The following is a 24,285-nucleotide window of genomic DNA, read 5'->3' as shown; positions in this document are numbered from 1 at the left end:
CTGCCTTTTTTTGTTTTCCATTTGCTTGGTAGATCTTCCTCCATCCCTTTATTTTGAGCCTATGTGTGTCTCTGCACGTGAGATGGGTCTCCTGAATACAGCAAACTGATGGGTCTTGACTCTTTATCCAATTTGCCAGTCTGTGTCTTTTCATTGGACCATTTAGCCCATTTACATTTAAGGTTAATATTGTTATGTGTGAACTTGATCCTGTCATTATGATGTTAGCTGGTTATTTTGCTCATCAGTTGATGCAGTTTCTTCCTAGCATCGATGGTCTTTACATTTTGGCATGTTTTAGTATATGCAAATATTTAAAAAATGTTTTCAGTAAATATATTCAGGAATATAGTATTCATATTTTAAAACTGTTGCATGTGTAATGTCAGATAAAGCAAATGAATGTTTAGTGAATATTCTAATTTTAAATGTAATATAGAGGAGCTTAGGGAAAGTCGTTAGAGTCTTCTGTTTAAATTATATGTATGATGGATTCATGGTTAATCTATCTACCTATCTACCACCCATTTACCTATTTACCTGCTGGCTTTGTCCACTCAAAATTCCAATAACATTGACCATTCCAATAAATATCATCATTCCTAGGTTCAGATTGTTGTATTGCAATAATTTTTCTTGGTGTGAGAATCTAGGGCTTCTTGGAGAAATGACTGATTCCAGATTTAGAACAGGAAACCTGTAAGAGAAGCTAGAAACAGATGAATACGTTCAATTGCACCATGTGGATGAAATTAGCAAAACCGACATTATGGAAAACTCTACTGTCAAAATACCTGAGTTCTTCAACAAGTAGATTGGAAGAAAGTGAATGGGCTATACAGAGAATCTATCAATTAAAATAGACTTAAAGCATATGGAATTACAAAATGGACAACACTAAGTTATAATGCATAACGATTCAAACTAGGATGATTAAACTATTCAGGAAAGCAAGGCAGTAATTTCTTAAAGGTTGAGAATTGTAGTTTCTGCTGATGATAGGAGCATTGCAATTGTAATGGAACACACAAATGGATTTATGTGACTGCTATCAAACTTCTGTTTCTTGATCTTGGTAGTGATTGCAATTATTATGAAGTGGTTCACCTTGTAACAGTCATACATCATGGAAGCAGACAGGGTGGCCGGTAAGAGTGGAGTTGGAGGCAGATGTCCAGTGTATTGAGAAAGAGTGCATGCTAGGGTGGGTTGGTTTTCATGTTTATTATTTGGTATTCATGACTGGATTTCATCTTCTTGAACATACACATTTATCTTTGTAAGATATATATTCTTCATGAAGTATTTGACATCAACCTTGTGTAGAAAATAGTAGAGACAGGTTATGGAGTTGAGGAGCAGGAGAGGAATGTTTTTTCAACCTGAAATGCCCTTAATCTTTTTAGAATAGAAGCAGTTGTTCTCCCTCTTTTGGTCTCTAGATTTCACAAGGAACAAGGGCTTAGAACTAAATGTTGATGAATTACTCTAGTGCCACTTAATTTTATCTCCTTTGTTTCCCTGGCTCTGAAGAACTACATTATATCCTTTTTGCTATATTCTTCTTTTTCTACTTGGTGACATTAATGGGAAACACCGTCATCATCGTGATTGTCTGTGTGGATAAACGTCTGCAGTCCCCCATGTATTTCTTCCTCGGCCACCTGTCTGCCCTGGAGATCCTGGTCACAACCATAATTGTCCCCGGGATGCTTCTGGGATTGCTGCTCCCTGGGACGCAAACAGTATCTTTGTCTGCCTGTGTTGTCCAGCTCTTCCCATACCTTTATATGGGGACATTACTTGGAGCAATGGCTGTGGACTGTTATATTGCTGTGTGTAACCCTTTGAGGTGCAACATGATTATGAACAGACACACCTGCAACTTTGTGGTTCTTGTGTCATGGGTGTTTGGGTTTCTTTTTCAAATCTGGCCAGTCTACGTCACACTTCAGCTTACTTACTACAAATCAAATGTGGTGAACAATTTTTTCTGTGACCGAGGGCAATTGTTCAAACTATCCTGCAATAATACTCTTTTCATGGAGTTTATCCTCTTTTTAATGGCTGTTTTTGTTCTCTTTGCTTCTTTGATCCCTACAATTGTCTTGTACTTCTACATCATCTCCACCATTCTCAAGATCCCGTCAGCCTCTGGCCGGAGGAAATCCTTCTCCACTTGTGCCTCCCACTTCACCTGTGTTGTGATCGGCTACAGCAGCTGCTTGTTTCTCTACTTGAAACCCAAGCAAATGCAGGCAGTTGATTACAATCGGGTAGTTTCCTTGATGGTTTCAGTAGTGACTCCTTTCCTCAATCATTTCATCTTCACCCTCCGGAATGATAAAATCATAGAGGCCCTTCGGGATGGCGTGAAATGCTGCTGTCAACTATTCAGGAATTAGCCTTGCTCTGAGACATTTTACATGATGAAGCACTTAGTATGGATTCTAGAATAATCTGAAAAGAACTTGCTCATCTTTGAACTGCATCATAATTATTACCATTATCAAATAATTAGTGTGCAACAAAAGACTTTTAAGTTACAGCTATGGTTTTTAATATGGTTAGTTGTTACTTGAAACTCAGTTTATTGTTTTTAAGACATGTCTTGCTATCTATCTAGCTATCTATCATCTGCCTTTCTTAAGATATAATGATTTAACAATTAAACTTTGAAAAATTAAATGTCAGAGATAGACTATCTATGTAGTCTAGAAAGTTGACTAGTGGTTGCTTAGGGCTGAGGGGAATGCAGACATAGGGTAGTGATAGCTAAGGGGTACAGGCTTTCTTTTTGAGATGATGGCTGTAAATATCTACGAATATACCAAACACCATTGAGCTGTACATTTTCAATGAGTTAATTTTATGGAATGTGAATTATATTTCAATAAAGCTATTGAAAATAGTATATTAGATGGTGAAGAAGTATTGTGAAGAAAAGTGAAACAGGAATGAAAGGGAATATCTCTTGCAGGAGTGTTGAAATTTCAAATAAGGTTTTCAGGGAAGGATTGAGAGAGGTAAGGTGGTGATACATTCGGAAACCTGTTAAAGAACATTCCAGGCATAGTGAGTAATAAGTGGGAGATCCTAGGGAAGGCATAGCAAAGACACTGAAATGGAGTGTGCAAAGGAGAAAGCAATTGCAGTCAGAGTGGTAACTGGAATGCAGACCATGTAGAGCCTTGTGAGCCTTTTTTTTTTTTCCAGGTATGCAAAAAGATAATATTATTTTACTTTTTTTTTCTTTTTTTCTTATACTTTATGTTCTAGGGTACATGTGCACAACATGTGCCATGTTGGTGTGCTGCACCCATTAACTCGTCATTTATATTAGTTATTTCTCCTAATGCTATCCCTCCCCCATCCCCACACTCCATGACAGGCCCTGGTGTGTGATGTTCCCTGCCCTGTGTCCAAATGTTCTCATTGTTCAATTTCCACCTATGAGTGAGAACATGTGGTGTTTGGTTTTCTGTCTTTGCAATAGTTTGCTGAGAATGATGGTTTCCAGCTTCATCCATGTCCCTACAAAGGACGTGAACTCATCGTTTTTTATGGATGCATAGTATTCCATGGTGTATATGTGCTACATTTTCTTAATCCAGTCTATCACTGATGGACATTTGGGTTGGTTCCAAGTCTTTGCTATTGTGAATAGTGCCACAATAAACATACGTGTGCATGTGTCTTTATAGTAGAATGATTTATAATCCTTTGGGTATATACCCAGTAATGGGATCACTGGGTCAAATGGCATTTCTAGTTTTAGATCCTTTTAAAGATGTTTGCTCTTTCCAGAAGCACATTGGAAAACCATCACAGGGGGCTGAAGAAGAGTAACAGAATCTGTTTAATGTCTTAACAAGATCATCCTGGTTGCTGGATGAACAATACATGAAAGGACAATAAAGGGAGAAGGATGAAGGCCAGGTGGAGATTGCATCAGTTAGATTTTGCTATATGAGACATAACCAGAAAACTCCAGTGGTATACAGTGATAAGCTTTTATTTTCATGCTTAGAGTTTCTGCTGATCTAGGGTGGCTCTGCTGCTCTCAGGTGGATTTGTTCATGAGTCTAAGGGTTGTATGGGGGTTGGCTGACCTAGGCTGGGCCCACATTTGAATCATGAAAAGTGTGCCTTTGATCTCCATGTGGCTTGGCCACAACATTTTTGAGGCACCCTTCTCTGACTTGGGCAAATTTTTATTCCCGTATTATAAATGAGTTAACAAGTTCTGAAACATTAAGTGGCTTGCCTACATTAAGCTTCTAGCAAATTGAAAAGCTGCTTCTTGGATGAAGATCTCAACTTCAAATCCTCTACAAAATTCTTCTCCTAATGTCTAATGCCATTGAGATACATAGAGGAATGTTATTTAATATGTGCAATAATTTTTTGAGATAGGTATTACTACCCCATTTTATCAGTAAGGAAACTAAGACCAAGAAAGAGTAGGAAAACTGTACTGATTCACACAGCATATTAGAAGCAAAGTCAAAACTCAAATTCAAATTTCATTGCCTTTTTTTTTTTTAAAGCATGCCACTGCTATCTAATAAAGATCACATTTATCTAAGCTTGCAAGGATCCAGGAACTCTCCCAATGGTAAACTTAAACCAAAGCCCACATTTTCCCTATCTACTCCCCACTCCCACTCCAGGCCACTGGGCTCCTTTTAGAACCTGCACAGAAGTGTCTCCTAATCTTGGGGGAAATTTAAACTGTCTACTAAAGAAATCACTAGATGTCTACATTTCCTGATCTTAAAAGTTTGCAGTTATTCTGTCATGAAACAGGAAGTGAAGCAACTATAGTTCTCTCTTCTCAAAACAGAAGGATTAGGATTTCCTTTCTGTTGTCTGAGTTCTGGGGCTTGCCTTTGGCTAGAATTGATTTTTCTCTCCACTTAGAGAGAAAAATCAATTGTTGATTTTTCTCTCCACTTAGACTCAGCCTTACTTCCCTTCTCAACGGTAGCACTTATTCTTTCCCAACACAGTCAGAGAACTTGTATCTCCACAGGCTGCTAATATAATTCCAATTTCCACCCCATCTCAAACACAAATTACTTCTGGTGATTCTCTTTAAGCAAGTTCTGACACCTGATGTGTTATCTCATTTTTAAAAATTGTAAGTGGCCATGCTAAGGAGCCAAAAATGATGAAACCTAGGAATGCAGAAACAGAACTTAGTGTTGTAATAAAAAATATGATTTACAACATCTTGTTTGGTATGCATATAATGATATGTACAGTCATGACTGTGGTACATTGTTATTAGACACAAAATGGTATGCATTGTACTTAGGTGACTATTATTTCCATCAGTTTTATACATGGTCTTCCTTATGGTTTACTTATTCTTACTCAAAACACACAAGGCATCTCTTTTATCTTTCTCATGCACCAAGCAGGGTAAATAGCTGATGTCTTGTGAATGTAGAGAACAGCCAGGGTACTCCAAGACTTTTCTTCCTCTTTCTTGCCTTTCTTCCAGTGTGGCCAAATGAATGCTCTGTTTCCTGTCTCAGGTGATTTCCATTTGACCCTGATGTTCCCTTTCTACTATGTGCTTATTCCTTGCCCCCAGCCAATGTTTCCCTGAGCAGCCCTCCTCTTTTTCTATTGCTTCATCAGCTGGACCTGTTCTAGATCAATGTGATGCCAACCAGTGCCAGGGTCCTTGGGTCAGTAGGCTGTGCCTGATATCAGGTTCTCTCTAGAACTAAGGGACGAATATATTGTGATTATTGTTGCCTAAGAGACTATCCAAAATTTTAAAAATATACTCAACAAATACAGTCAGGTACTCAAAACCTTCAGAGCAAAGGAAGCCTGCTTACCTAAATTTTGGTTACAAAGGAGTTACATATGTTATAATGGAGTTTCAGAAATATGACAAGGGAATTTTTAGCTTAAGTGTCCCTTCAGGGCTTTGCTGAAGAACAGAAACCTAGTGTGTTTTGTTCCCTTGGCTGTCTGGTTTTCTTCAAAGGGGTCTCCAAGAAGGTTCCTATCCTGCCCAGACGTCTCTCCATTCCCATAAACAATGCTGCTGTCTGTGCTGCTCCAAGCTCAGCACTAGGAGCCCTCCCCAAGGCCCAGCCTTAGTTCAGACTGAGGAGAGCCTCTGCTACCCCAGCTTGTGGAGTTAGGATGGGCATGTGAATGGGGTTCCCTTGAGAACAGAGATGAGGTCACAGGAGCTACGTTTATCCCTCTTCCACCATGGTAATCCCTAAATAATGTTTATAATTGCTCACTCTACAGTTGCTCCCTGGTAGTACGGTAGATACTCTGAGGCTAAAATAAAACAAACCCTGTCAACAGACTAGGCCCTTTTGATCAGTCGGAAATGCTCAGTACTACAGAAGCAGACCTCATCTCTATACCAACTGAGTTGTTTCCATAAGACTGATCCTGTCTCCTGGAGATGGCTAGTATCCAGTCCCCCAGTGCAGAAGAAAGAAGCTCAGTTTCTCAAATGGGCAAGGACCGCTGCTGGTAGACAGATAGGTAAGTAAAAGGATCACTGGCCAGATGACCTGTGTGGATTCAAAAAGAGTTGCAAGTATGGTTCTTGTCACAGGGAACTGTGATCATTTGGCATTCTTCTCACAGATCCTGCGGTAGCGGATGTCACATGATGCAGCATCAAATGTCTTTGTTAGGCCAATGGTCGCGCAGTTGAAATTCTGATTCTGATTGGTAACACTAAATGAGAAGACAAAACAAAACAAACAAACAAAAAAACAAAGCATGGTAATGGCCCATCATTTTAGCCCAGGCTCTTCTGATTCCAGAGTGAGAGTCTTGCAGGAATTTTGCCTGGAGGGGCAGCAGACTACCGGGCCCACACAGGCCTCCATTTGGGAAGCCTCCTTTTTAGCTCAGATCCCTCTCCTAATCCAGCTCCACAAATGCAGCTGTAAACCGACCCTTTCCTGTCAGCTCTTCTGCGAGCTTGTACGGATTCACAGTCTTAGACTAACTCACTCACTGTGGCGTTCGGTTAGAAGCATCTCATGGACTGTCTCTTCTTCCAAAAGTACTGTTTAGGACAGTACATGTGTTCACAGCAGGAGGACAGGAAGGAAAAGGAGAGAGGTTGTGCATCCCTTTCCAGACCATAGTGGCTTCAGAAAAACTTGGTGGAGGTATGTGTTGGCTCTCCCACCTCTTTTTCTGTCATTCAGTCTGTTTCAGTCTGACTGAAAAGACTCTGGTTTCAGAGAAATGTCATGTGTTTTGGACTAGCTGTATGATATTTAACACATTTCTAAGTTTTTCTTGTCCTCAGTTCAACTGTCTGTGAAATGGGGAGTGATAAAAGCTTTTCATGTAGCATCATGGGGAATATTTCAGGAAACAACATATGCAAAGTGTTTAGCATAGTGCTGGCATTAGCAGACACTGAATAAATATCAATTTCCTCCTCCCTGTAGGGAAGCCCAGTTACAGGCTGGGGGACTGACTTGACCTCTGTTTGAATCACTACTTTCGTACAAACACTGGGAAAATTATTGGTGTTCTCACCAATCCTAATCTCCATGGAACAATTCACAGGAGATAGCTCTTGGGGGTCAGAAGTTCATAGCTTTGAGGCATAGACACGTTGCTTATAATAACTTTTATTTAGATAAAGAAGGCACATCTGGGGAAACTTGTAGGTACTTTGTAATAAAATGTGATCTGTGGGTTAAAAGATGAAGCCCTTTGATCAGTCAGAAATGCTAGGTGTTATAAAAATAGATCTCATCTCTATACCAACTGGGTTGCCTCCATAAAACTGACCGTGTCTCCTTGAGATAGCTAGCATCCAGTCTAGACTCATATCTAGTCTGTTTGAAGTCAAGAAACTAAGCTTTTTTGATCAGTCAGAAATGCTCAGTGCTATACAAACTAGCATCTAAAGAGAGCTACACGATACATCAAATGAGTGCTATGTATGTGGATTTGTTTGGATCCTGATTTGAATAAAATAATTTGCTATATGAATACTCTTCTCTCTCCTTATGAAAGTTTGATCTCTTTCATAAGAAAAAGTTTATTAAAATGTGTCTCAGGGAATGGATGGGTTGGAAGAAAGGAGAAGAGCAGAACAGAGTCAAGTGTCAGCGTTTGAGCTATTCCAGAGTGAACCCACCAATCTCAGGTTTGGTCTTTTGAAGCAAACCAAGATCCCCAGGAAACTGTGGGATGTTCACGTACTTGCCATTGAACACAGAGTTGTTGATCCAACGCCACCTTTTCTCTTCACGATTGTAAATTAAGCCAATAAAATACTTCTCTGTATCAGCTATGTCCTGAAGAAACTTCTAGAAATTAAAAAAAAAAAATTTCAACAGTGACTCTTTTAATGACACCTCTCTTGAGCCAATGTGCCCATGATTGTATCTGATCCTGGGAATAAGGAAGGCTGGTAGGGAACGCTGAGACCAGCTACAGCTGGGACTCATCACTAAGCCTAAAGAAGTCGTTGTCAGGCTTCACAGGGAATCTGGAAAGCCTGAAGTCTTGTTAAAACAGATTGCTGGGCTCCTGGTTAAGTAGGTCTAGTGAAGGGAACCAATAATTTACTTTTCTACAAAATGCCCAAGTGATACTGATGTTTCTGTCCAGGGACCACACTGTGATAATAAAGGGGAAGGGGTACTATGCAATCAAAAATAGGGTCATTTAAAAAAATATGTCATGCTTCTATCCATAGGATTGTTTTTGTTACCAGAAATTTTGAATGCTAAGTAAAGCTGAATCAAGTGTTAATACAATGTGTTTCTATTTATTGAGTACTTAGGAAAGGAAAACAGTGAGATTTAGAAGTATATTGCTTTTAGAAGTGTAATCCAAGAAGAAATAAGCAAGTGCTTGTTGAATATTTGCTAATTTGACACTAGTCCTAGACATCTTTGTTCTGTATTTATTTGATAAGTTACAAATCATTTCAGCCAGAAGTGTTTTCTATACATCCCATAATCAGTGGGTATCCAAGTCTTATTCTTTCCATCCCCATGTCTGTTTCCTTAGTTTCTCCCTTTTCAATGTTCTCCTTTTCTGAAATATCTTATTTCATTACTTTTTAATTAATTACTGAATGTTCTCATTTACCAAACATCTTTTGAGTGTCTATTATGTGCCATGCGTTGTATTAGGATGAGGATATGGAAGCAAATATATTTCTCCTCAAAGAAATTATAATCAAGAGGGTTGGCAAACTACAGCCAGTGGGCCAAATCCAGACTTCATCCTGTTTTGGTAAATGTTTTATTGGAATGCACCCATGCCCACTGTTTACATATTATCTATGGCTGCTTTCAAGTTACAACAGCAGAGACCAATGCCCTGAAAAGCTTAAAATGTGTATTATCTGACCCTTTTTAAAAAAAGTGTTCTGACCCATAGTCTAAAACCAGAATCCTTAATGCTGAACTCTCGCGCTGGAAGCCATGGATGGTTTCCCAGGAAAACTATGGAACCACTGGAATATTATGAAAAATATTTTGCTTATGTAATGTTTCTGGGAAGAGGTACATAGATTTTATCACCATTTAAAAAAAGTCAGTGGTCTTTGAACCACTGATTCCAGAGTGAGAGTCTGTTTGAAGAACCACAGGTTTAATGAGGGAAGACAACCAGCTTAACTAGCATAATGAAGTATCTCAGGTGTTGTACTAGGGAATTATATACTAGATCTGGAAGACGCAGAAAGGAGGAAGCGATCATTCTACATAGATCTGAAGTTTTTCTAGAATGATAGATGAGGTGATACCTGAGATGAATTTTAGGAGATAGCTAAGTTTGTCAGACAAACTGTCGGGGAGAGTATGGACTTCTGGAAGACAGCATGGATTATAGGCAGGTGGGGAAGCAGCCTGGAGCATTTGAGGAACTGCAAGATGCTCAGCGTAGTTAGTGCAGAGGTGGCAGGGAGGTGGTTTGAGAGACAAGGCTGGAGAGAAGGCAGAGGCGGCACTGTGCAAGGCCTGATACGATGTAAGGTACATGGATGTGCTTTGGTCAAGGAGTAGAATGAGGCAGACATCCGGGCCAAAGTGACTCAGTGAGTTTAGGGAGCAGGCATGCATATATATATACACTTGCTATATAACCTGTTTGTGTAAGCTGATGCTTAGCTCAGAGCCACTGTTGTTTGAAAAAGGTATAATTGACCTGCCGATGTTGTGCACGCAGCTTGGCTTGGCTCAGTGTGTCTTGACATGGTACAGGCGCTGGTGCCCAGAGAAAGAGAGAGCGAACCAAGGCTGTCCATCTTGCAGTTGGACAGAGGGGAGCCAGGACATAGCTCAGCATGCACTCATATCCAGAGGGAGAAAGAGTTAAGCTGCTGACCCTGAACACAAGGGAGAGCTGGCTGCGCAGCTGTGTATGGGAGTGGCTGGATCAAGCAGCCAGACAGACAGTGTGAGAAAGCTGCTGATGAAAGAGTTGCTGAATAAAACTACATTTCACCTGCTTATGGCCCCCTGAGTGTTCCTTCAGCTATCTGCCACCCACTCTCTCCCCTAGGACCTCAGCATGGGCTGGAACCTGACCATGAGTGTGACATTTGGCGTGGTCATGAACCTAACATATGCCATGCTAGGAGAACTGGGGTTTAACCCATTTTAATTTGGAAAATGGCACAGTTTAGAGCCTTGGAGGTATTATGATGTCAGTTCTGAGGAGGATAGCTAGAAAGAGTGCAAAACAGGAGGCAAGGAGATGGATTAGAAGAATTCTGAAGAAATCCAGGTAAGAACTGAACTATTTGTTATGGGCATAGAGAGAAAAGGACTTGGTTAGCAAATAATTGAGGAGGAAAAGACAAGGTAAAGTCCCAGAAAACTCTTAGCCTTCAATCTTGGGTGACATGAATACTCACCAGTATTTGAAATGTAAAAGGAGTAGTGGTGGGGTCAAATATAATTGACTCAGTTTTGAACATAGTGAGTTTGTGGGACTCTTGAAACATCAAAGTGGAATTTGATATACCTGTTTGGAGGAGATGAGCTGGAGATACAGACTTGAGAGTCACCAGCAAACCATTGGCATGATGACCTTTGTCTTTTTCTTTTCCTTTTTTTTTTTTTCCGAGGCAGAGCCTTGCTCTGTTGCCCAGGCTGGAGTGTAGTGGCACAATCATGGCTCACTGCAGCCTCTGCCTCCTGGGTTCAAGCAATTCCTCTGTCTCAGCCACTTAAGTAGCTGGGATTTCAGGTGTGCACCACCTCACCTGGCTAATTTTTAGTAGAGACATGGTTTCACCATGTTGGCCAGGCTGGCCATGATGACCTTTTTCATCACCAAGGATGCAAATTGGGATCCACAAAACTTAATGGGTGTAGCAGACTTGTCACACTTGCTTCTTCCCTTTGCCTTCCCTCCTTTCCTCTTTTCATTCCCCTGTCTTGCTCCTGTTTTTCCACCTTAGGACATTTTCCCTTGCTACCTGGGTACTTAGCCCTAGAGGGTTTGTAGCATCCAGATCCCTTGGTCATCTATTACCAAGATTCAGAAAGGAGATCATCTTACAAGTTCTTCTAAATCACAGGAGGACTTTTTAGAGGAGGAATAAAGGGATAGAAGTGAGAGAAACAAGAGTATAGTGTATGTAGCACAGATTAGAGTATGGATTTCGGAGTCAGAGAGATCTGAATTCAATTCTGTGTTTTGTTATTTGACCTTGGGCAAATTACTTTTCTGTCTCCTAGTTGCCAGTTATAAAATGTGGATAGTAATACATCTTCATGATTATTATCATGATCATCTACTGCAAATTCAGTTCTATGACCTGATTCTTAGTTTTTCACATTGCTAATTTTGTCAATTCACGTCTTCCTTATTTACTATGCAGACTGGGATGATGCATTGACATCACATCTATGAGGTATTCTTTTAGTTGTTAAACTACTTTTACACACATCATCTCATTTGGTCATTTGCTTCACTTTAAATATCTTGGCCCAGCCCCAGGATATCAGCTCATTAAAACCACAAGGTGTGAATTTCTGTGGTTAAATGAAACTGAAAAACATGCTGCTTCACTGCTACTAAGAAGAGTCTCCTAACCCCCAGTCCAGAACAAATAGCTTCAGTTTTTCAGCCAGCCACCTGTCCATTCCTCACTCAATCCCATCCCCGCTTCCCGAAATTTCCACCCCATCCCACCCACTGAGGCTGTGTAGAGTGTGTGGCTTTACTGTACCATTCCAGTGTCCTCACCAGTTTCTCTGGCGTGTTGACAATTGCCAATGTGGATCCTTTTCTTTTGCAAAAGTCCCTGCTTTCATTCCAAGATGATTCAGAAGTAGGTAAGAGAAAACATCTTTCTTGATAAAATTCCCAGTCTTTGGGGCAGACTGAAGAGGTCCAAGAAAGGAGAGTATGAGTTTACTGGTTTGGGGTATAAATCCTGGAATTAAGTCATAAAACAGCGATACATATTTTTGTTTTAATGATTATATTGGTAAAAATTATTCCCCATCCAGGAAGAAATTCCACCCAGTCTAGTCTGGTTCCCTGACAATAATCTAAGGAGAATAAGGAGAAGATCACAATGGTTGAATAGAAGTTTCCATTAGTCATCCCCCTACAGGAACACCAAGTCTGACAACTATCTACACATAAAAAAGCACATATACATACATGAGAACAAAAAATCAGATGAACACGCAGTTCCTGGGTAGCTGAAAGAGGCACTGCAGAGGGTAGGAAAGACAGTCTTGAATTGCTGACACCACCCCTGCCCTATCCCTGCTGCAGTGACAGCATGGCATGGTAAAGTCTGTGTGCATGGGAGAGGGAGTGTGCAGGGATCGTGAGACTTTACATTGGACTCAGTGCTGCCCTCTCACAGTGGAGGGCAAAATGGACCAAACTCAGCTGATGCCCACCCATGGAGGAAGCATTTAGATGAATGCTAGCCAGAGGGGAATAACCCACCCAGTGGTTGAAACTTGAGTTCTGGCAAGCCTTGCCCACTGTGAGCTGAATGGCTTTGGGGCCCTAAATAAACTTGAAAGGTAGTCTAGGCCACAAGGACTGCAACTCCGAGGCAAGTCCTTGTGCTGAGCTGGGCTTTGAGCCAGTGGAATTAAAGGGCACCTACTGAGATACCAGCCAGGGTGACCAAGGGAATGCTTGTGCCATTGCTCTCTCAACCCCAGGGAGCACAACTTGCAGCTCCAGAAGAGACCCTTGCTTTCTGCTTGAGAAGAGGAGAGGGAAGAGTAAAGAGCACTTTGTCTTGCATCTTGGATACAAGCCACAGTAGAATAGGGCACTAGTCAGAGTTGTGAGGTCCCCATTCCAAACTCTAGTTCCTGAAAGACATTTGTAGGCACACCTAGACATACCCTGGGACAAAAGTGAATCCTCTGTCTTGAAGATAAGTACACAGTTCTGAAAGGACCCCTCACCTGCTGATGAAAGAATTCTTGGCCCCTGAATAACAAGCAGCAATCCCCAGGTAGTATGTTATGGGCCTTGGGTGAGACTGAGATGTCTCGGGCTTCAAATGAAACCCAGCACATTCTTCTGCTTGAGAAAAGAAGAGAGAAAAGTAAAGGGGGCTTTGTCTTGCACCTTATGTAACAGCCTGGCCACAGAGAAGTAAAGGTCAGCTTTTGGGGTCCAAGATTCCAGGCCTTGACTCTTGAATAGCATTTCTGGACCTGCCCTGGACCAGATAGAAGCCCACAGACATAAAGGGTGGGTTCTAGGCCTGGCAGCATTTGTGACAAGCTGACCAAAGAGCCCTTGTACCTTAAACAAAAATCAGTGGTAGTCTGGCAGTGACCCTGTGGGCCTGTGATGGTAGTGGTCATAGGGTGAAGCTCCACTGCCTGCGGAAAGGGGAGGGAAGAGTGGAAAGAACTATGTCTCATGATTGGAGTTTTGGCTCAGCTACAGGGGGATAGAACACCAGGTAGATTTATAAGGTGTTTGACTCCAGTCCCTGGTTCTAAGACAGCATCTCTGGACGTATTTAAGGCCTGGTGGAACTCACTGCCCTGAAGGGAAGGTCACAGGCTTGGCTAGCTTCACCATATGCTGATTATAGAGCCGTAAGATCTTGACAAAACATAAACAGTAGCCAGGTAGTGGTTGTAGTGGGCCTTGAGTGAGACTCAGTGCTGTGCTGGCTTCAGGTCTGACCCAATGCAGTCCCAGTGCTGGTGGTCACAGGGATGCTTGTGTCACCCCACTCCCAGCTCTGGGCAGCTCAGCACAGAGAAAGAGATTCTGTTTGGGAAAAAGTAAGGAAAAAGAACAAGAGTCTCTGTCTGGTAATCCAGATAAATCTTTCAGATCTTATCCAAGACCAACCAGGTGGGTACCTGTACTAGTCTATAAGACCCACAGAGTTACTGGGCTTGGGATGTCCCCCATGCAGATAGAGCTTAGGTCACAACACCCAAGTCCTTTTGAATACCTGGAAAGCCTTCCCAAAAAGGATGGATGTAAACAAACCCAGATCATGAAAGCTACAATAAATACCTCTCTTCTATGCCCAGACACTGATGAACATCGACAAGTATCAAGACCATTCAGGAAAACATGACCTCACCAATTGAGGTAAATAAGACACCAGGGACCAATCCTGGAGAAACAGAAATATGTGACCTGTTAGACAGAGAATCCAAAATAGCTGTGTTGAGGAAACTCAAATAAATTCAAGATAACACAGAGAAGAAATTCAGAATTCTATCAGATAAACTAAGAGATTGAAATAATTAAAAAGGATCAAGCAGAAATTCTGGAGTTAAAAAATGAAATTCACATACTGAGGAATACATCAGAATATTGTAATAACAGAACCAGAGGGGTCACAGAAGTCAAAGGAGACAAAAGAAAAAAGAATAAGAAACAATGAAACACATTCGTAAGGTCTAAAAAATTGCCTCAAAAGGGCAAATGTAAGAGTTACTGGCCTTAAAGAGGAAGTAGAGAAATAGATAGGGGTAGAAAGTTTATGCGAAGGGATAATAACAGAGAACTTCCCAAACCTAGAGAAGGATATCAATATCCAAGTACAAGAAGGTTATAGAACACCAAGTAGATTTAACCCAAAGAAGCCTACCTTAAGGCACCTAATAATCAGACTCCCAAAGGTCAAGGATAATGAAAGGATCCTAAAACCAGCAAGAGAAAAGAAACAAATAATGTACAATGGAGCTCCAATATGTCTGGTAGCAGACCCACATTGTTACTGGGCTTGGGATGTCCCCCAAGTGGAAATCTTACAGGTCAAGGATAATGAAAGGATCCTAAAACCAGCAAGAGAAAAGAAACAAATAATGTACAATGGAGCTCCAATATGTCTGGTAGCAGACCCACATTGTTACTGGGCTTGGGATGTCCCCCAAGTGGAAATCTTACAGGCCAGGAGATTTAATATGCATGGCATATTTAAGTTGCTGAAGGAAAAAACCCTTTACCCTAGAATAGCATATCTGATGAAAATATCCTTCAAACATGAAGGAGAAATAAAGACTTTCCCAGACAAATAAAAGCTGAGGGATTTAATTAACTGCACACCAGTCCCATAAGAAATGCTAAAAATAGCTCTTCAATCTGAAAGTAAAGGACATTAATGAGCAATAAGAAATCATCTGAATATATGAAATTCACTGATTATAGTAGGTACATGGAAAAACACAATAATCATAACAGTGTAACTGTGGTATGTAAAGTACTCTTAAGTAGAAAGACTAAAAGATGAACCAATAAAAATGATAACTGCAACAACTTTTCAAGACATAGACAGTAAAAACAAAGTTATAAATGGAAACAAAAAGTTAAAAAGTGAGAGACAAAGTTAAAATGTAGAGTATTAGTTTTCTTTTTTTGCTTACTTGTTTGTTTATGCAGAGTTAAGTTGTTATCACCTTACAATAATGGGTTATAAGATAGTATTTGCAAGCCTCATAGTAACCTTGAATAAAAAAAATACAGTAGATATATGAAAAACAAAAAGCAGGAAATTAAATCATACCACCAGAGAAAATCACCTTCACTAAAAGGAAGACAGGAAGGAAAGAAAGAAGGAGAAGAAGACCAAAAAACAACCAGAAAACAAATAACAAAATGGCAGAAGTAAGTGCTTACTTATTAATAATAATATTGAATGTAAATGGATTAAACTTTCCAATCAAAGTATGTAGAGTGGCTGAATGGATGAAAAAACAAGACCTAATGATCTGTTTTCCACAAGAAACACACTCCACTCCACCTATAAAGATACATACAGACTGAAAATGAAGGGATAAAAAGAGACATTTCATCCCAATGGAAACCAAAAAGGAGCAACAGTAGCTATACTTATATCAGACAAAATAGATCTTGAGACAAAAACTGTAAGAAGAGACAAAGAAGGTCACTATATAATGAAAAAGGGGTCAATTCAGCAAGAGGATATAACAATTGTAAATACATATGCACCCAATACTGGCACACCCAGATATGTAAGGCAAATATTATTAGAGCTAAAGAAATAGATAGCCTCCAATACAATAACAGCTGGAGAGTTTAACACTCTGCGTTCAGCATTGGACTGATCTTTCAGATGGAAAATCAATAAAGTAACATTGGACTTAATCTATACTGTAGACCAAATGAACATAATAGATATTTATAGAACATTCTATACATCAGCTACAGAATACACATTCTTTTCTTCAGCCCATGGATCATTCTCAAGGATAGACCATATGTTAGGTAACAAAACAAGCCTTAAAACATTCAAAAAATTGAAATGATGTTAAGCGTCTTCTCTGACCACAATGGAATTAAATAGAAGTCAATAACAAGAGGAAGTTTGGAAACTGTACAAATACATGGAAATTAAACAATATGCTCCTGAATGACCAATAAGTCAATAAAGAAATTAAGAAGGGAATTGAAAAATTTCTTGAAACAAATGATAATGAAAACACAGCATACGGAAACCTATAGGATATTAAGATGGAAATTTATACCTATAAGTGCCTACATCAAAAAAAAAAAAAAAAAAAAAAAAAAAAAAAAAGAAGAAAAAGGAGAAAAAGAAAAAAGAAAAACTTCAAACAAAACATCTGATGACAAATCTTAAAGAACTAAAAAAGCAAGCACAAATTAAACCCAAAATTGGTAGAACAACAACAACAAAAAAATCATAGCAGAAATGAAATGAAGAAAACAATACAAAACATCAATGCAAAGAAATTTGGCTTTTTGAAAAGATAAATAAAATCAATAATCCTTTAGCCAGACCAAAAAAATAAATAAATAAAGAGAGATGACCCAAATTAATAAAATCAGAGATGAAAAAGGAGACATTAGAGACATTACAATGGATGGCACAGAAATTCAAAGGATCATTAGTGACTACTGTGAGCAACTATATGCCAATAAATTGTAAAGTCTAGAAGAAATGGGCAAATTCCTAGACACGTACAACCTATCAAGATTAAACCACAAAGAAATCCAAAACCTGAACAGATCAATAACAAGTGATGAGATGAAAGCCATGATGAAAACTCTCCCAGTAAAGAAAAGCCCAGGATCCAATGGCTTCACTGCTGAATTATGCCAAGTATTTAAAGAAGAGATAATACCAATCCTACTCAAACTGTTCTGAAAAATAGAGAAAGAGGGAATACTTCCAAATTTATTCTATGAAGCCTACATTACCCTGATACCAAAAACAGACTAAGACACATCAAAAAATGAAACTACAGGCAAATATACCAATCAATATTGATGCAAAACACCTCAACAAAATACTAGCAAGCTGAATTCAACAACATATTAAAAAGATCATTCATCATGACCAAGTGAGATTTATCCCAGGAATGCAAGGATGGTTCAAGATATGCAAATTAATCAGTGTAATACATTATACCAACAGAATGAAGGACAAAAACCATACGACCATTTCAATTGATGCTGAGAAATTATTTGATAAAAGTCAACATCCCTTCATGAGAAAAACTCTCAAAAAGCAGGGTATTGAAGGAACATCCCTCAACAAAATAAAAGCCATATATGACAGACCTACAGCCAGCATATATTGAATGGGGAAAAAATGAAAGCCTTTCCTGTAAGATCTGGAACATGGCAAGGCTGCACACCCTTTCATCATTCTTTTTCTACATAGTACTGGAAGGCTTAGCTAAAGCAGTCAGACAAGAGAAAGAGATAAAGGACATCCAAATTGGAAAGGATGAAGACAAATTATCCTTGTTTGCAGATGATATGACCTTATATTTGTAAAAACCTAAAGATTCCACCAAAAAACTATTAGAACTGATAAACAAATTCAGTAAATCTCCAGGATACAAAATCAACAGACAAAAATCAGTAGCATTTCTACATGCCAACAGTGAACACTCTGAAAAGAAATTGAGAGACTAACCCCATTTATAATAGCTACAAATAAAATAAAATACCTAGGAATTAATTTAACCAAAGAAGTGAAAGTTCTATACAATGAAAACTATAAAACATGGACGAAAGAAATTGACAAGGACACCAAAAAAAAAAAAAAAAAAGGAAAAATATTCCATGTTTGTGGATTGGAAGAATCAATATTGTTAAAATGTCCATTCTACTCAAAGCAATCTACAGATTTATTGCAATCTTTGTCAATAATCCAATGACATTATTCACATAAATAGAAAAAATTATCCTAAAATGTACATGGAACCACAGAAGGCCCAGACTATCCAAAGCTATCCTAAGCAAAAAAATAACCAAACTGGAGGAATCACATTACCTGATTTCAAATTACACTGCAGAGCTTCAGTTACCAAAATGCTATGGTACTGGCATAACAACAGACATATACACCAGAACAGAAGAGAGAACTCATAAATAATTCTATACATCCACAGTAAACTCATTGTTGACAATGGTACCAAGAACATGCATTGAGGAAGGGACAGTGTCTTCAATAAATGGTGCTGGGAAAACTGGATATTCATACACAGAAGAATAAAATGAGACCCTTATCTCTTGACATATACAAAAACTACATCAAAATGGATTAAAGATTGAAATCTAAAATCTCAAGCTATCAAAATAAAAGAAAACCTTCTGGAAACTCTGTAGGACATTGAAGTGAGCAAAGATTTCTTGAGTAATATCCCACAAGCACAGGCAACCAAAGGAAATATAGATAAATGAGATCATAGTAAGTTAAAAAAGCTTCTGCCCAGCAAAGGAAACAATCAACGAAGTGAAGAGACAACCCACAGAATGGAAGAAAATGTTTGAAAACTACCCATTTGACAAGGGATTAATAAGCAGAATATGTAAGGAGCCCAAACAACTGTATAGGAAAAAAAAAATCTAATAATCTAGTTAAAAAATGGGCAAAAGATTTGAATAGACATTTCTCTAAAGAAATAGTACAAATGGTAAATAGAAATATAAAAAGGTGCTCAACACCATTCCTCATTATAGAATTTCAAATCAAAACTACCATGAGATATCATCTCAACCCAGTTAAAATGGCTTTTATCCAAAAGGCTGGCAATACCAATACTGGAAAGGATTTGGAGAAAAGGGAGCCCTCATACACTGTTGGTGGGAATGTAAACTAGTCCAACTATGGAGAAGAGTTTGGAATTCCTCAAAAAACTGTAAATAGAGCTACCATATGGCCCAGCAATTCCACTCCTAAGTATAGGCCCAAAAGAAAGGAAATCAGTATATTGAAGAGACATCTGCACTCCTGTTTTTATCGCAACACTATTCACAATAGCCAACCTATGTGTCCATCAACAGATGGATGGATAAAGAAATGTGGTATTTATACACAATGGAGTATTATTTGTCCATAAAAAAATCAGATCCTGTTATTTGCAACAACATGAATGGAACTGGAGGTCATTATGTTACATGAAATAAGCCAGGCAGAGAAAGACAAACTTCACATGTTTTCACTTATTTGCAGGAGCTGAAATTTGAAACAATTGAACTCATGGAGACAGAGCATGGAAGGATGGTTACCAGAGGCTGGAAAGGGTAGTTGTGGGGGGAGGTATGGGGGAGAAGTGGGGCTTGTTAATGGGTACTAAAAAATAGAAAGACTAAATAAGACGTAGTATTTGCTGGCACAACAGGGTGACTATAGTCAAACATAGTTTAATTGCAGATTTAAACATAACTAAGAGTATAATTGGATTGTTTGTAATACAAAAGATAAATGCTTGAGGTGATGGATACTCCATTTACCCTGATATAATTGTTACATATTGCATGCCTTTATCAATATATATCATGTAACCTATAAATATATATACCTACCATGTACTCAGAAAAATTTTTAAAAAGCCTAAATAATGTATGTAAAGAGAATGAACTGGAAGGTCTTTATGGTCCCTTTGAGCAAAAAAATTCCATAAGAATAATGACAACGGGAGAAGTCTCTAAGAATTCAGTGCATGAGAACCTAGGGGATGGAGAGTAGGTTGGAACCTTGCACTTTACCTGTTCCATAGCTCCTTGTGGGAATGAAGCCATTAGGACTTGGGGAACTGCTCCCAAAAATCTGTGAGACTTAAGTGAAAAGAAAACCTGAAGGTTATGGTATGACAAATACAACACAGAAACAGAAACATCAGAGTATGGGCTGTGTGACTATCTGAATCATGGAGATGACCAGAAGCTCTTGGCTACTCTGAGCTAGAACGTTTCAGACAATTTCTTTCTTTGAGCCTTCCATGTAACTACTGCCATTATTTGTCATGCTCGACACCCAAATCCTATTTCATGTCTCCTTTTTTTCTGATGTAGCGGTAGGCATCAAATCCTGAGAAAAAGAACAGAAGAAAGGAAAAGTAATGGAGGAATTTAGTATCAGAGAGAAACTCTCACACTCCTATCTTATATAAACCTTTGACAGTGTTTTCTCCAAAGGACTGTTTGGAGTACTTCTCCCCCAGGCTCCACACAGCATCTTTGCTGTTCTTTCTATTTCTGATGTCCCAGATTCAATAGGAAAATTCATAACCCTGGGCAGCTCTGGGACCCTTTTCTCATTAGCACTGTATTAGCTCTAAGGATTGAGGCTAATTGGAACAAAATTTCAGGACCAAGGGGATATTAGCAGACAAGGAAGCAAGTGAACTTTAGGGAGATTTTCTATAAGCAGGGAAGGGTCCATTCATTTCTAGAAATCCATATAGGGGCCTCATTTTCCTGGGAACAGTGACTGTCTGAGCAGGCAGCTGTAGTGACTTCAGAGGCTGGTCAAACATCTCATCGGGGTGCCAGTTATTTGTCCATTGTGGTGGAAGACCACTTTACTCTGACATCAAATTAGTTACTTACATTTATCTTAATGAAACAAATTGACATTCACTTTTTGTTTAGTTTATAGACTCTAAGATGTAATAGCCTGGTTTTCATCAGAAACTACTTTGAGATTATAACTTAAGGACTCTATAAGTATTTTATGGGTATTTTTTCCATACGGCTCACTGTATTGGGTTGCCTCTGTTTATACTAAGATAAATGAGAAGTGGTCTTTCTCCTAACGATGTCAGTCGTAATAGGTGTCTTAACAGGAAGTGAGAGGATGTTGTTGGGAAAGGCTTCAGGAGGAAGCTGGTTTAACAGGGACGGGAGAACCATGCCCCACTCATCTCTCTAGCTCCCATAGCTCCTGGCTATTAAACACTTTCACATTCTATTACAATGATTAGATATAAATCATCCCCATATCCAGGAGGAAACTTGAGGATCAGAAATTTCCCTCAGTCTGCTCTTGGTTTTCTCATATGTAAAAGAAGGGGAATTAATTGGAAGATCTTTATGGACCATTGTACAAAAGAATTTCTTGGGAAAGGAGCCTGTGTGGAAGGTCTCTAGAAATTCAGCATAGAAATAGCAGGAGGAGGGGGAGAAGATTTACCACCATGCAGATTACCTGTTCCATAGCTCCTGGTGGTGGTGAAACCATCGTTACTTTTGTTAAAAATCTGTGGAACTGAAAAGAAAATCAGCTGTTGGCTCAGCCCCAAATGTGACTGCATGATGAATATGGCAAACACGTATCAGCACAGGGGCTACTAGGGTACTGTGACTATTAGTGGGAAATACTGAACTCTCTGACTCAGTGAAGATGCGTAAATGTGGTTTTGTGACTACATTCACTTATTCCTATTTCTTTCCTGCTGTCTGACATGACAGGAATTGCACCTTCAGATTGCATCATGGGGAAGACACCTCTTAGCTAACTACTGCCTCCTACTCACATTTCCTTCCTCATTTATTTTCCCTACTGGCTTCTGGGGCTGGAGAAGATTCTAGTTTCTGATTGCAGTAAAATCCTTTCCTAGGAGGCTTCTTTTACTAGGCATTTGGATGAATTGATTTATATGTACACAGAGAGAAATTTCTTTCTCAGTTAAATCCTGTTACATTATAATTCAGCTCTCACCACGGCCTTATCATTGGGTTGAACTGGAGCTGTAATTTTAGATTTTGGCAACAATAACAAGCACTGCCAAGTACTTCAGCTGAGATCACCCAACTAATACTCCATTAGCAAAAGCTTTGCATGGGGTTCTAACCATCAGAGACTGTTAAGTTCTATATCTCCAAGGTAGACCAAGGAGCCTGGCCCACTGTGTGTGCTGGGGAGTGAGAAAGGCATTGCCAATTGACCTCAGATTGGGCCAGTTAGTCTCAGATGGAAAGACTTGGGTATGAAACCTGTATACCCAACCTTGCTTTCTAAGAGAAGAGTCAATGAGCCAAACAACGTGGAGGTTAGGGCAAGAGGTTGCTCAAATACTCACAATAAAGTAGAAAGAAAGTCATTCCGACAACTTTAAGCACCACCACAATAAGCCCAGAGATGATCGAGTGCCAGTTCATGGTGAAGGAGCTGCAGGGGCCTGTGAAGATTAGAGCACGGCAGCATCAGAATTCGGGAACAAGGCTGCTTTTCACCAGGACATATTCCTGCCTCTCGCTCAGAGTACCCAAAGCGAGGCAGACTCGGAAGACAGGCATGACATTGATAGGTACCAGGAGGTGATCCAGCATGGGCCCAGAACACAGAAAGAAACAAGTATTGATTGGAGCCTTGGAACTTGGCATGCTGCCTCTCCTTCACTCATTCCCTACTCTGGGCCTCAGCCTTGCCCTATTTGTGGCCTCCTAAATTCTGTCTAATAATTAAACCCTCTCCTGTATTTTGAGAACCCTTATCCTTGCAATGACCCTTGTTCCCAAGGACCTTAGTTTGTAGCCTTCACCATACTGACTTCAGTTGTCAGAAGCCTCAATCTTCCAAATACCAGGGGTAGGAGACAGACAGGACAGGCATCCCTGAAGGTCTTGGCATTGCTCAACAGTCCATGCAGCCAGGACAGACAGACAGACTCACCTCTTTCTCCCTGGAAGTCTAGGCTGGATTGCAGATGGGGGTCTTCCTGGTGGCCCAATGCTTGGTGTGGCAGGCAGGGTCCCCGTCTCCTGAGAATATGCTCCTTCTGCCCAAGCAACGTTCTTCCTTCTTCACAGTCTCTGCCTTGGTGGCATCCCCGCGAAATACTTCTTCCTGTTCGGTGTTCTTGGCAAAGGGAGCAGGCGGGGCAAAGAAGGGAAGAGAGTCTGTAGTCCTAGTGGTGGCAAGAACAGAGTTCCTGCCAGGGGAGTTCTAATACAGAGGAACATTTTAAGGACAATTTGGAGAACGAAATACGTCAACACAGACTCACCCTTCCTCTGTGTCTAAATCTCCTTGAAATACAGTGGGGAGAGAAATGTAGTAAAGTTTTAACAAACGTTGAATCTAGATAAAAGGTAGCTGGAAGTTATTTGTACTTTCCTTACAACATTTCTGCAAGTCTGAAATCATGTCAAGTTAAAAATGTTAAGAAAAGAAATCTAGTTGAAGACACTAATCTTAATGAGTAGGTCCTTGCTGTTCCATTTGCTCCATTTGCTGGAGCTCTGCTCAGTCCCCTTTATCGTGGACTCCTCTCTGGCACCACCTGCTCACCTTCCAGAAGTGTTTCTTGAGCATGGCACTCTGCTGGATACAGCAGTGGGCTGGGGTGAACAATACTCGAGTCCTATTATCAAGGAGTTTTAAATTGCATATTAAATTTGAAAATTTGCTTTTATTTTCCCTGCTATGAAAGCTACATGTACTCATGACAAAAAAAAAAAAAAAAAAAAAAAAAGTGGCTGGAAAATATTAAAAAGGAAAATTGAGAAAACAAAAAACATTTATAACCTTGTACATTTAGTTATAGTCATTGCTAGCACCTC

At 39.6% G+C, this 24,285-nt stretch overlaps 2 protein-coding genes across 2 annotated transcripts; one reads left to right on the top strand and one right to left on the bottom strand.

Annotated features, from left to right (window-relative positions):
* The first annotated feature begins 285 nt into the window (after positions 1-285).
* On the top strand, positions 286-3,756 carry LOC105471258 (olfactory receptor family 9 subfamily A member 4). Its single transcript, XM_011723618.3, has one exon. The coding sequence runs from the start codon at positions 1,587-1,589 to the stop codon at positions 2,403-2,405; it is 819 nt and encodes a 272-aa protein (XP_011721920.2). The 5' UTR covers positions 286-1,586; the 3' UTR covers positions 2,406-3,756.
* An 85-nt stretch (positions 3,757-3,841) lies between these two features.
* On the bottom strand, positions 3,842-23,708 carry LOC105471257 (C-type lectin domain containing 5A). The gene is made up of 7 exons (XM_024789537.2): positions 23,396-23,708; positions 22,803-22,901; positions 21,929-21,988; positions 20,488-20,556; positions 12,235-12,371; positions 8,224-8,330; positions 3,842-6,726 (listed from the first exon to the last, which is right to left on the bottom strand). The coding sequence occupies exons 2-7, from the start codon at positions 22,879-22,881 to the stop codon at positions 6,612-6,614; spliced, it is 567 nt and encodes a 188-aa protein (XP_024645305.1). The 5' UTR covers positions 22,882-22,901; positions 23,396-23,708; the 3' UTR covers positions 3,842-6,611.
* Between the last annotated feature and the right edge of the window lie 577 nt (positions 23,709-24,285).

The sequence above is a fragment of the Macaca nemestrina genome, chromosome 4 (genome assembly GCF_043159975.1).
Source record: "Macaca nemestrina isolate mMacNem1 chromosome 4, mMacNem.hap1, whole genome shotgun sequence".
In the NCBI taxonomy this organism is placed as follows: domain Eukaryota; kingdom Metazoa; phylum Chordata; class Mammalia; order Primates; family Cercopithecidae; genus Macaca; species Macaca nemestrina.
The sequence above is the reverse complement of the archived record's forward strand: the minus strand, read 5'-3'. Positions and strand labels throughout refer to the sequence as shown.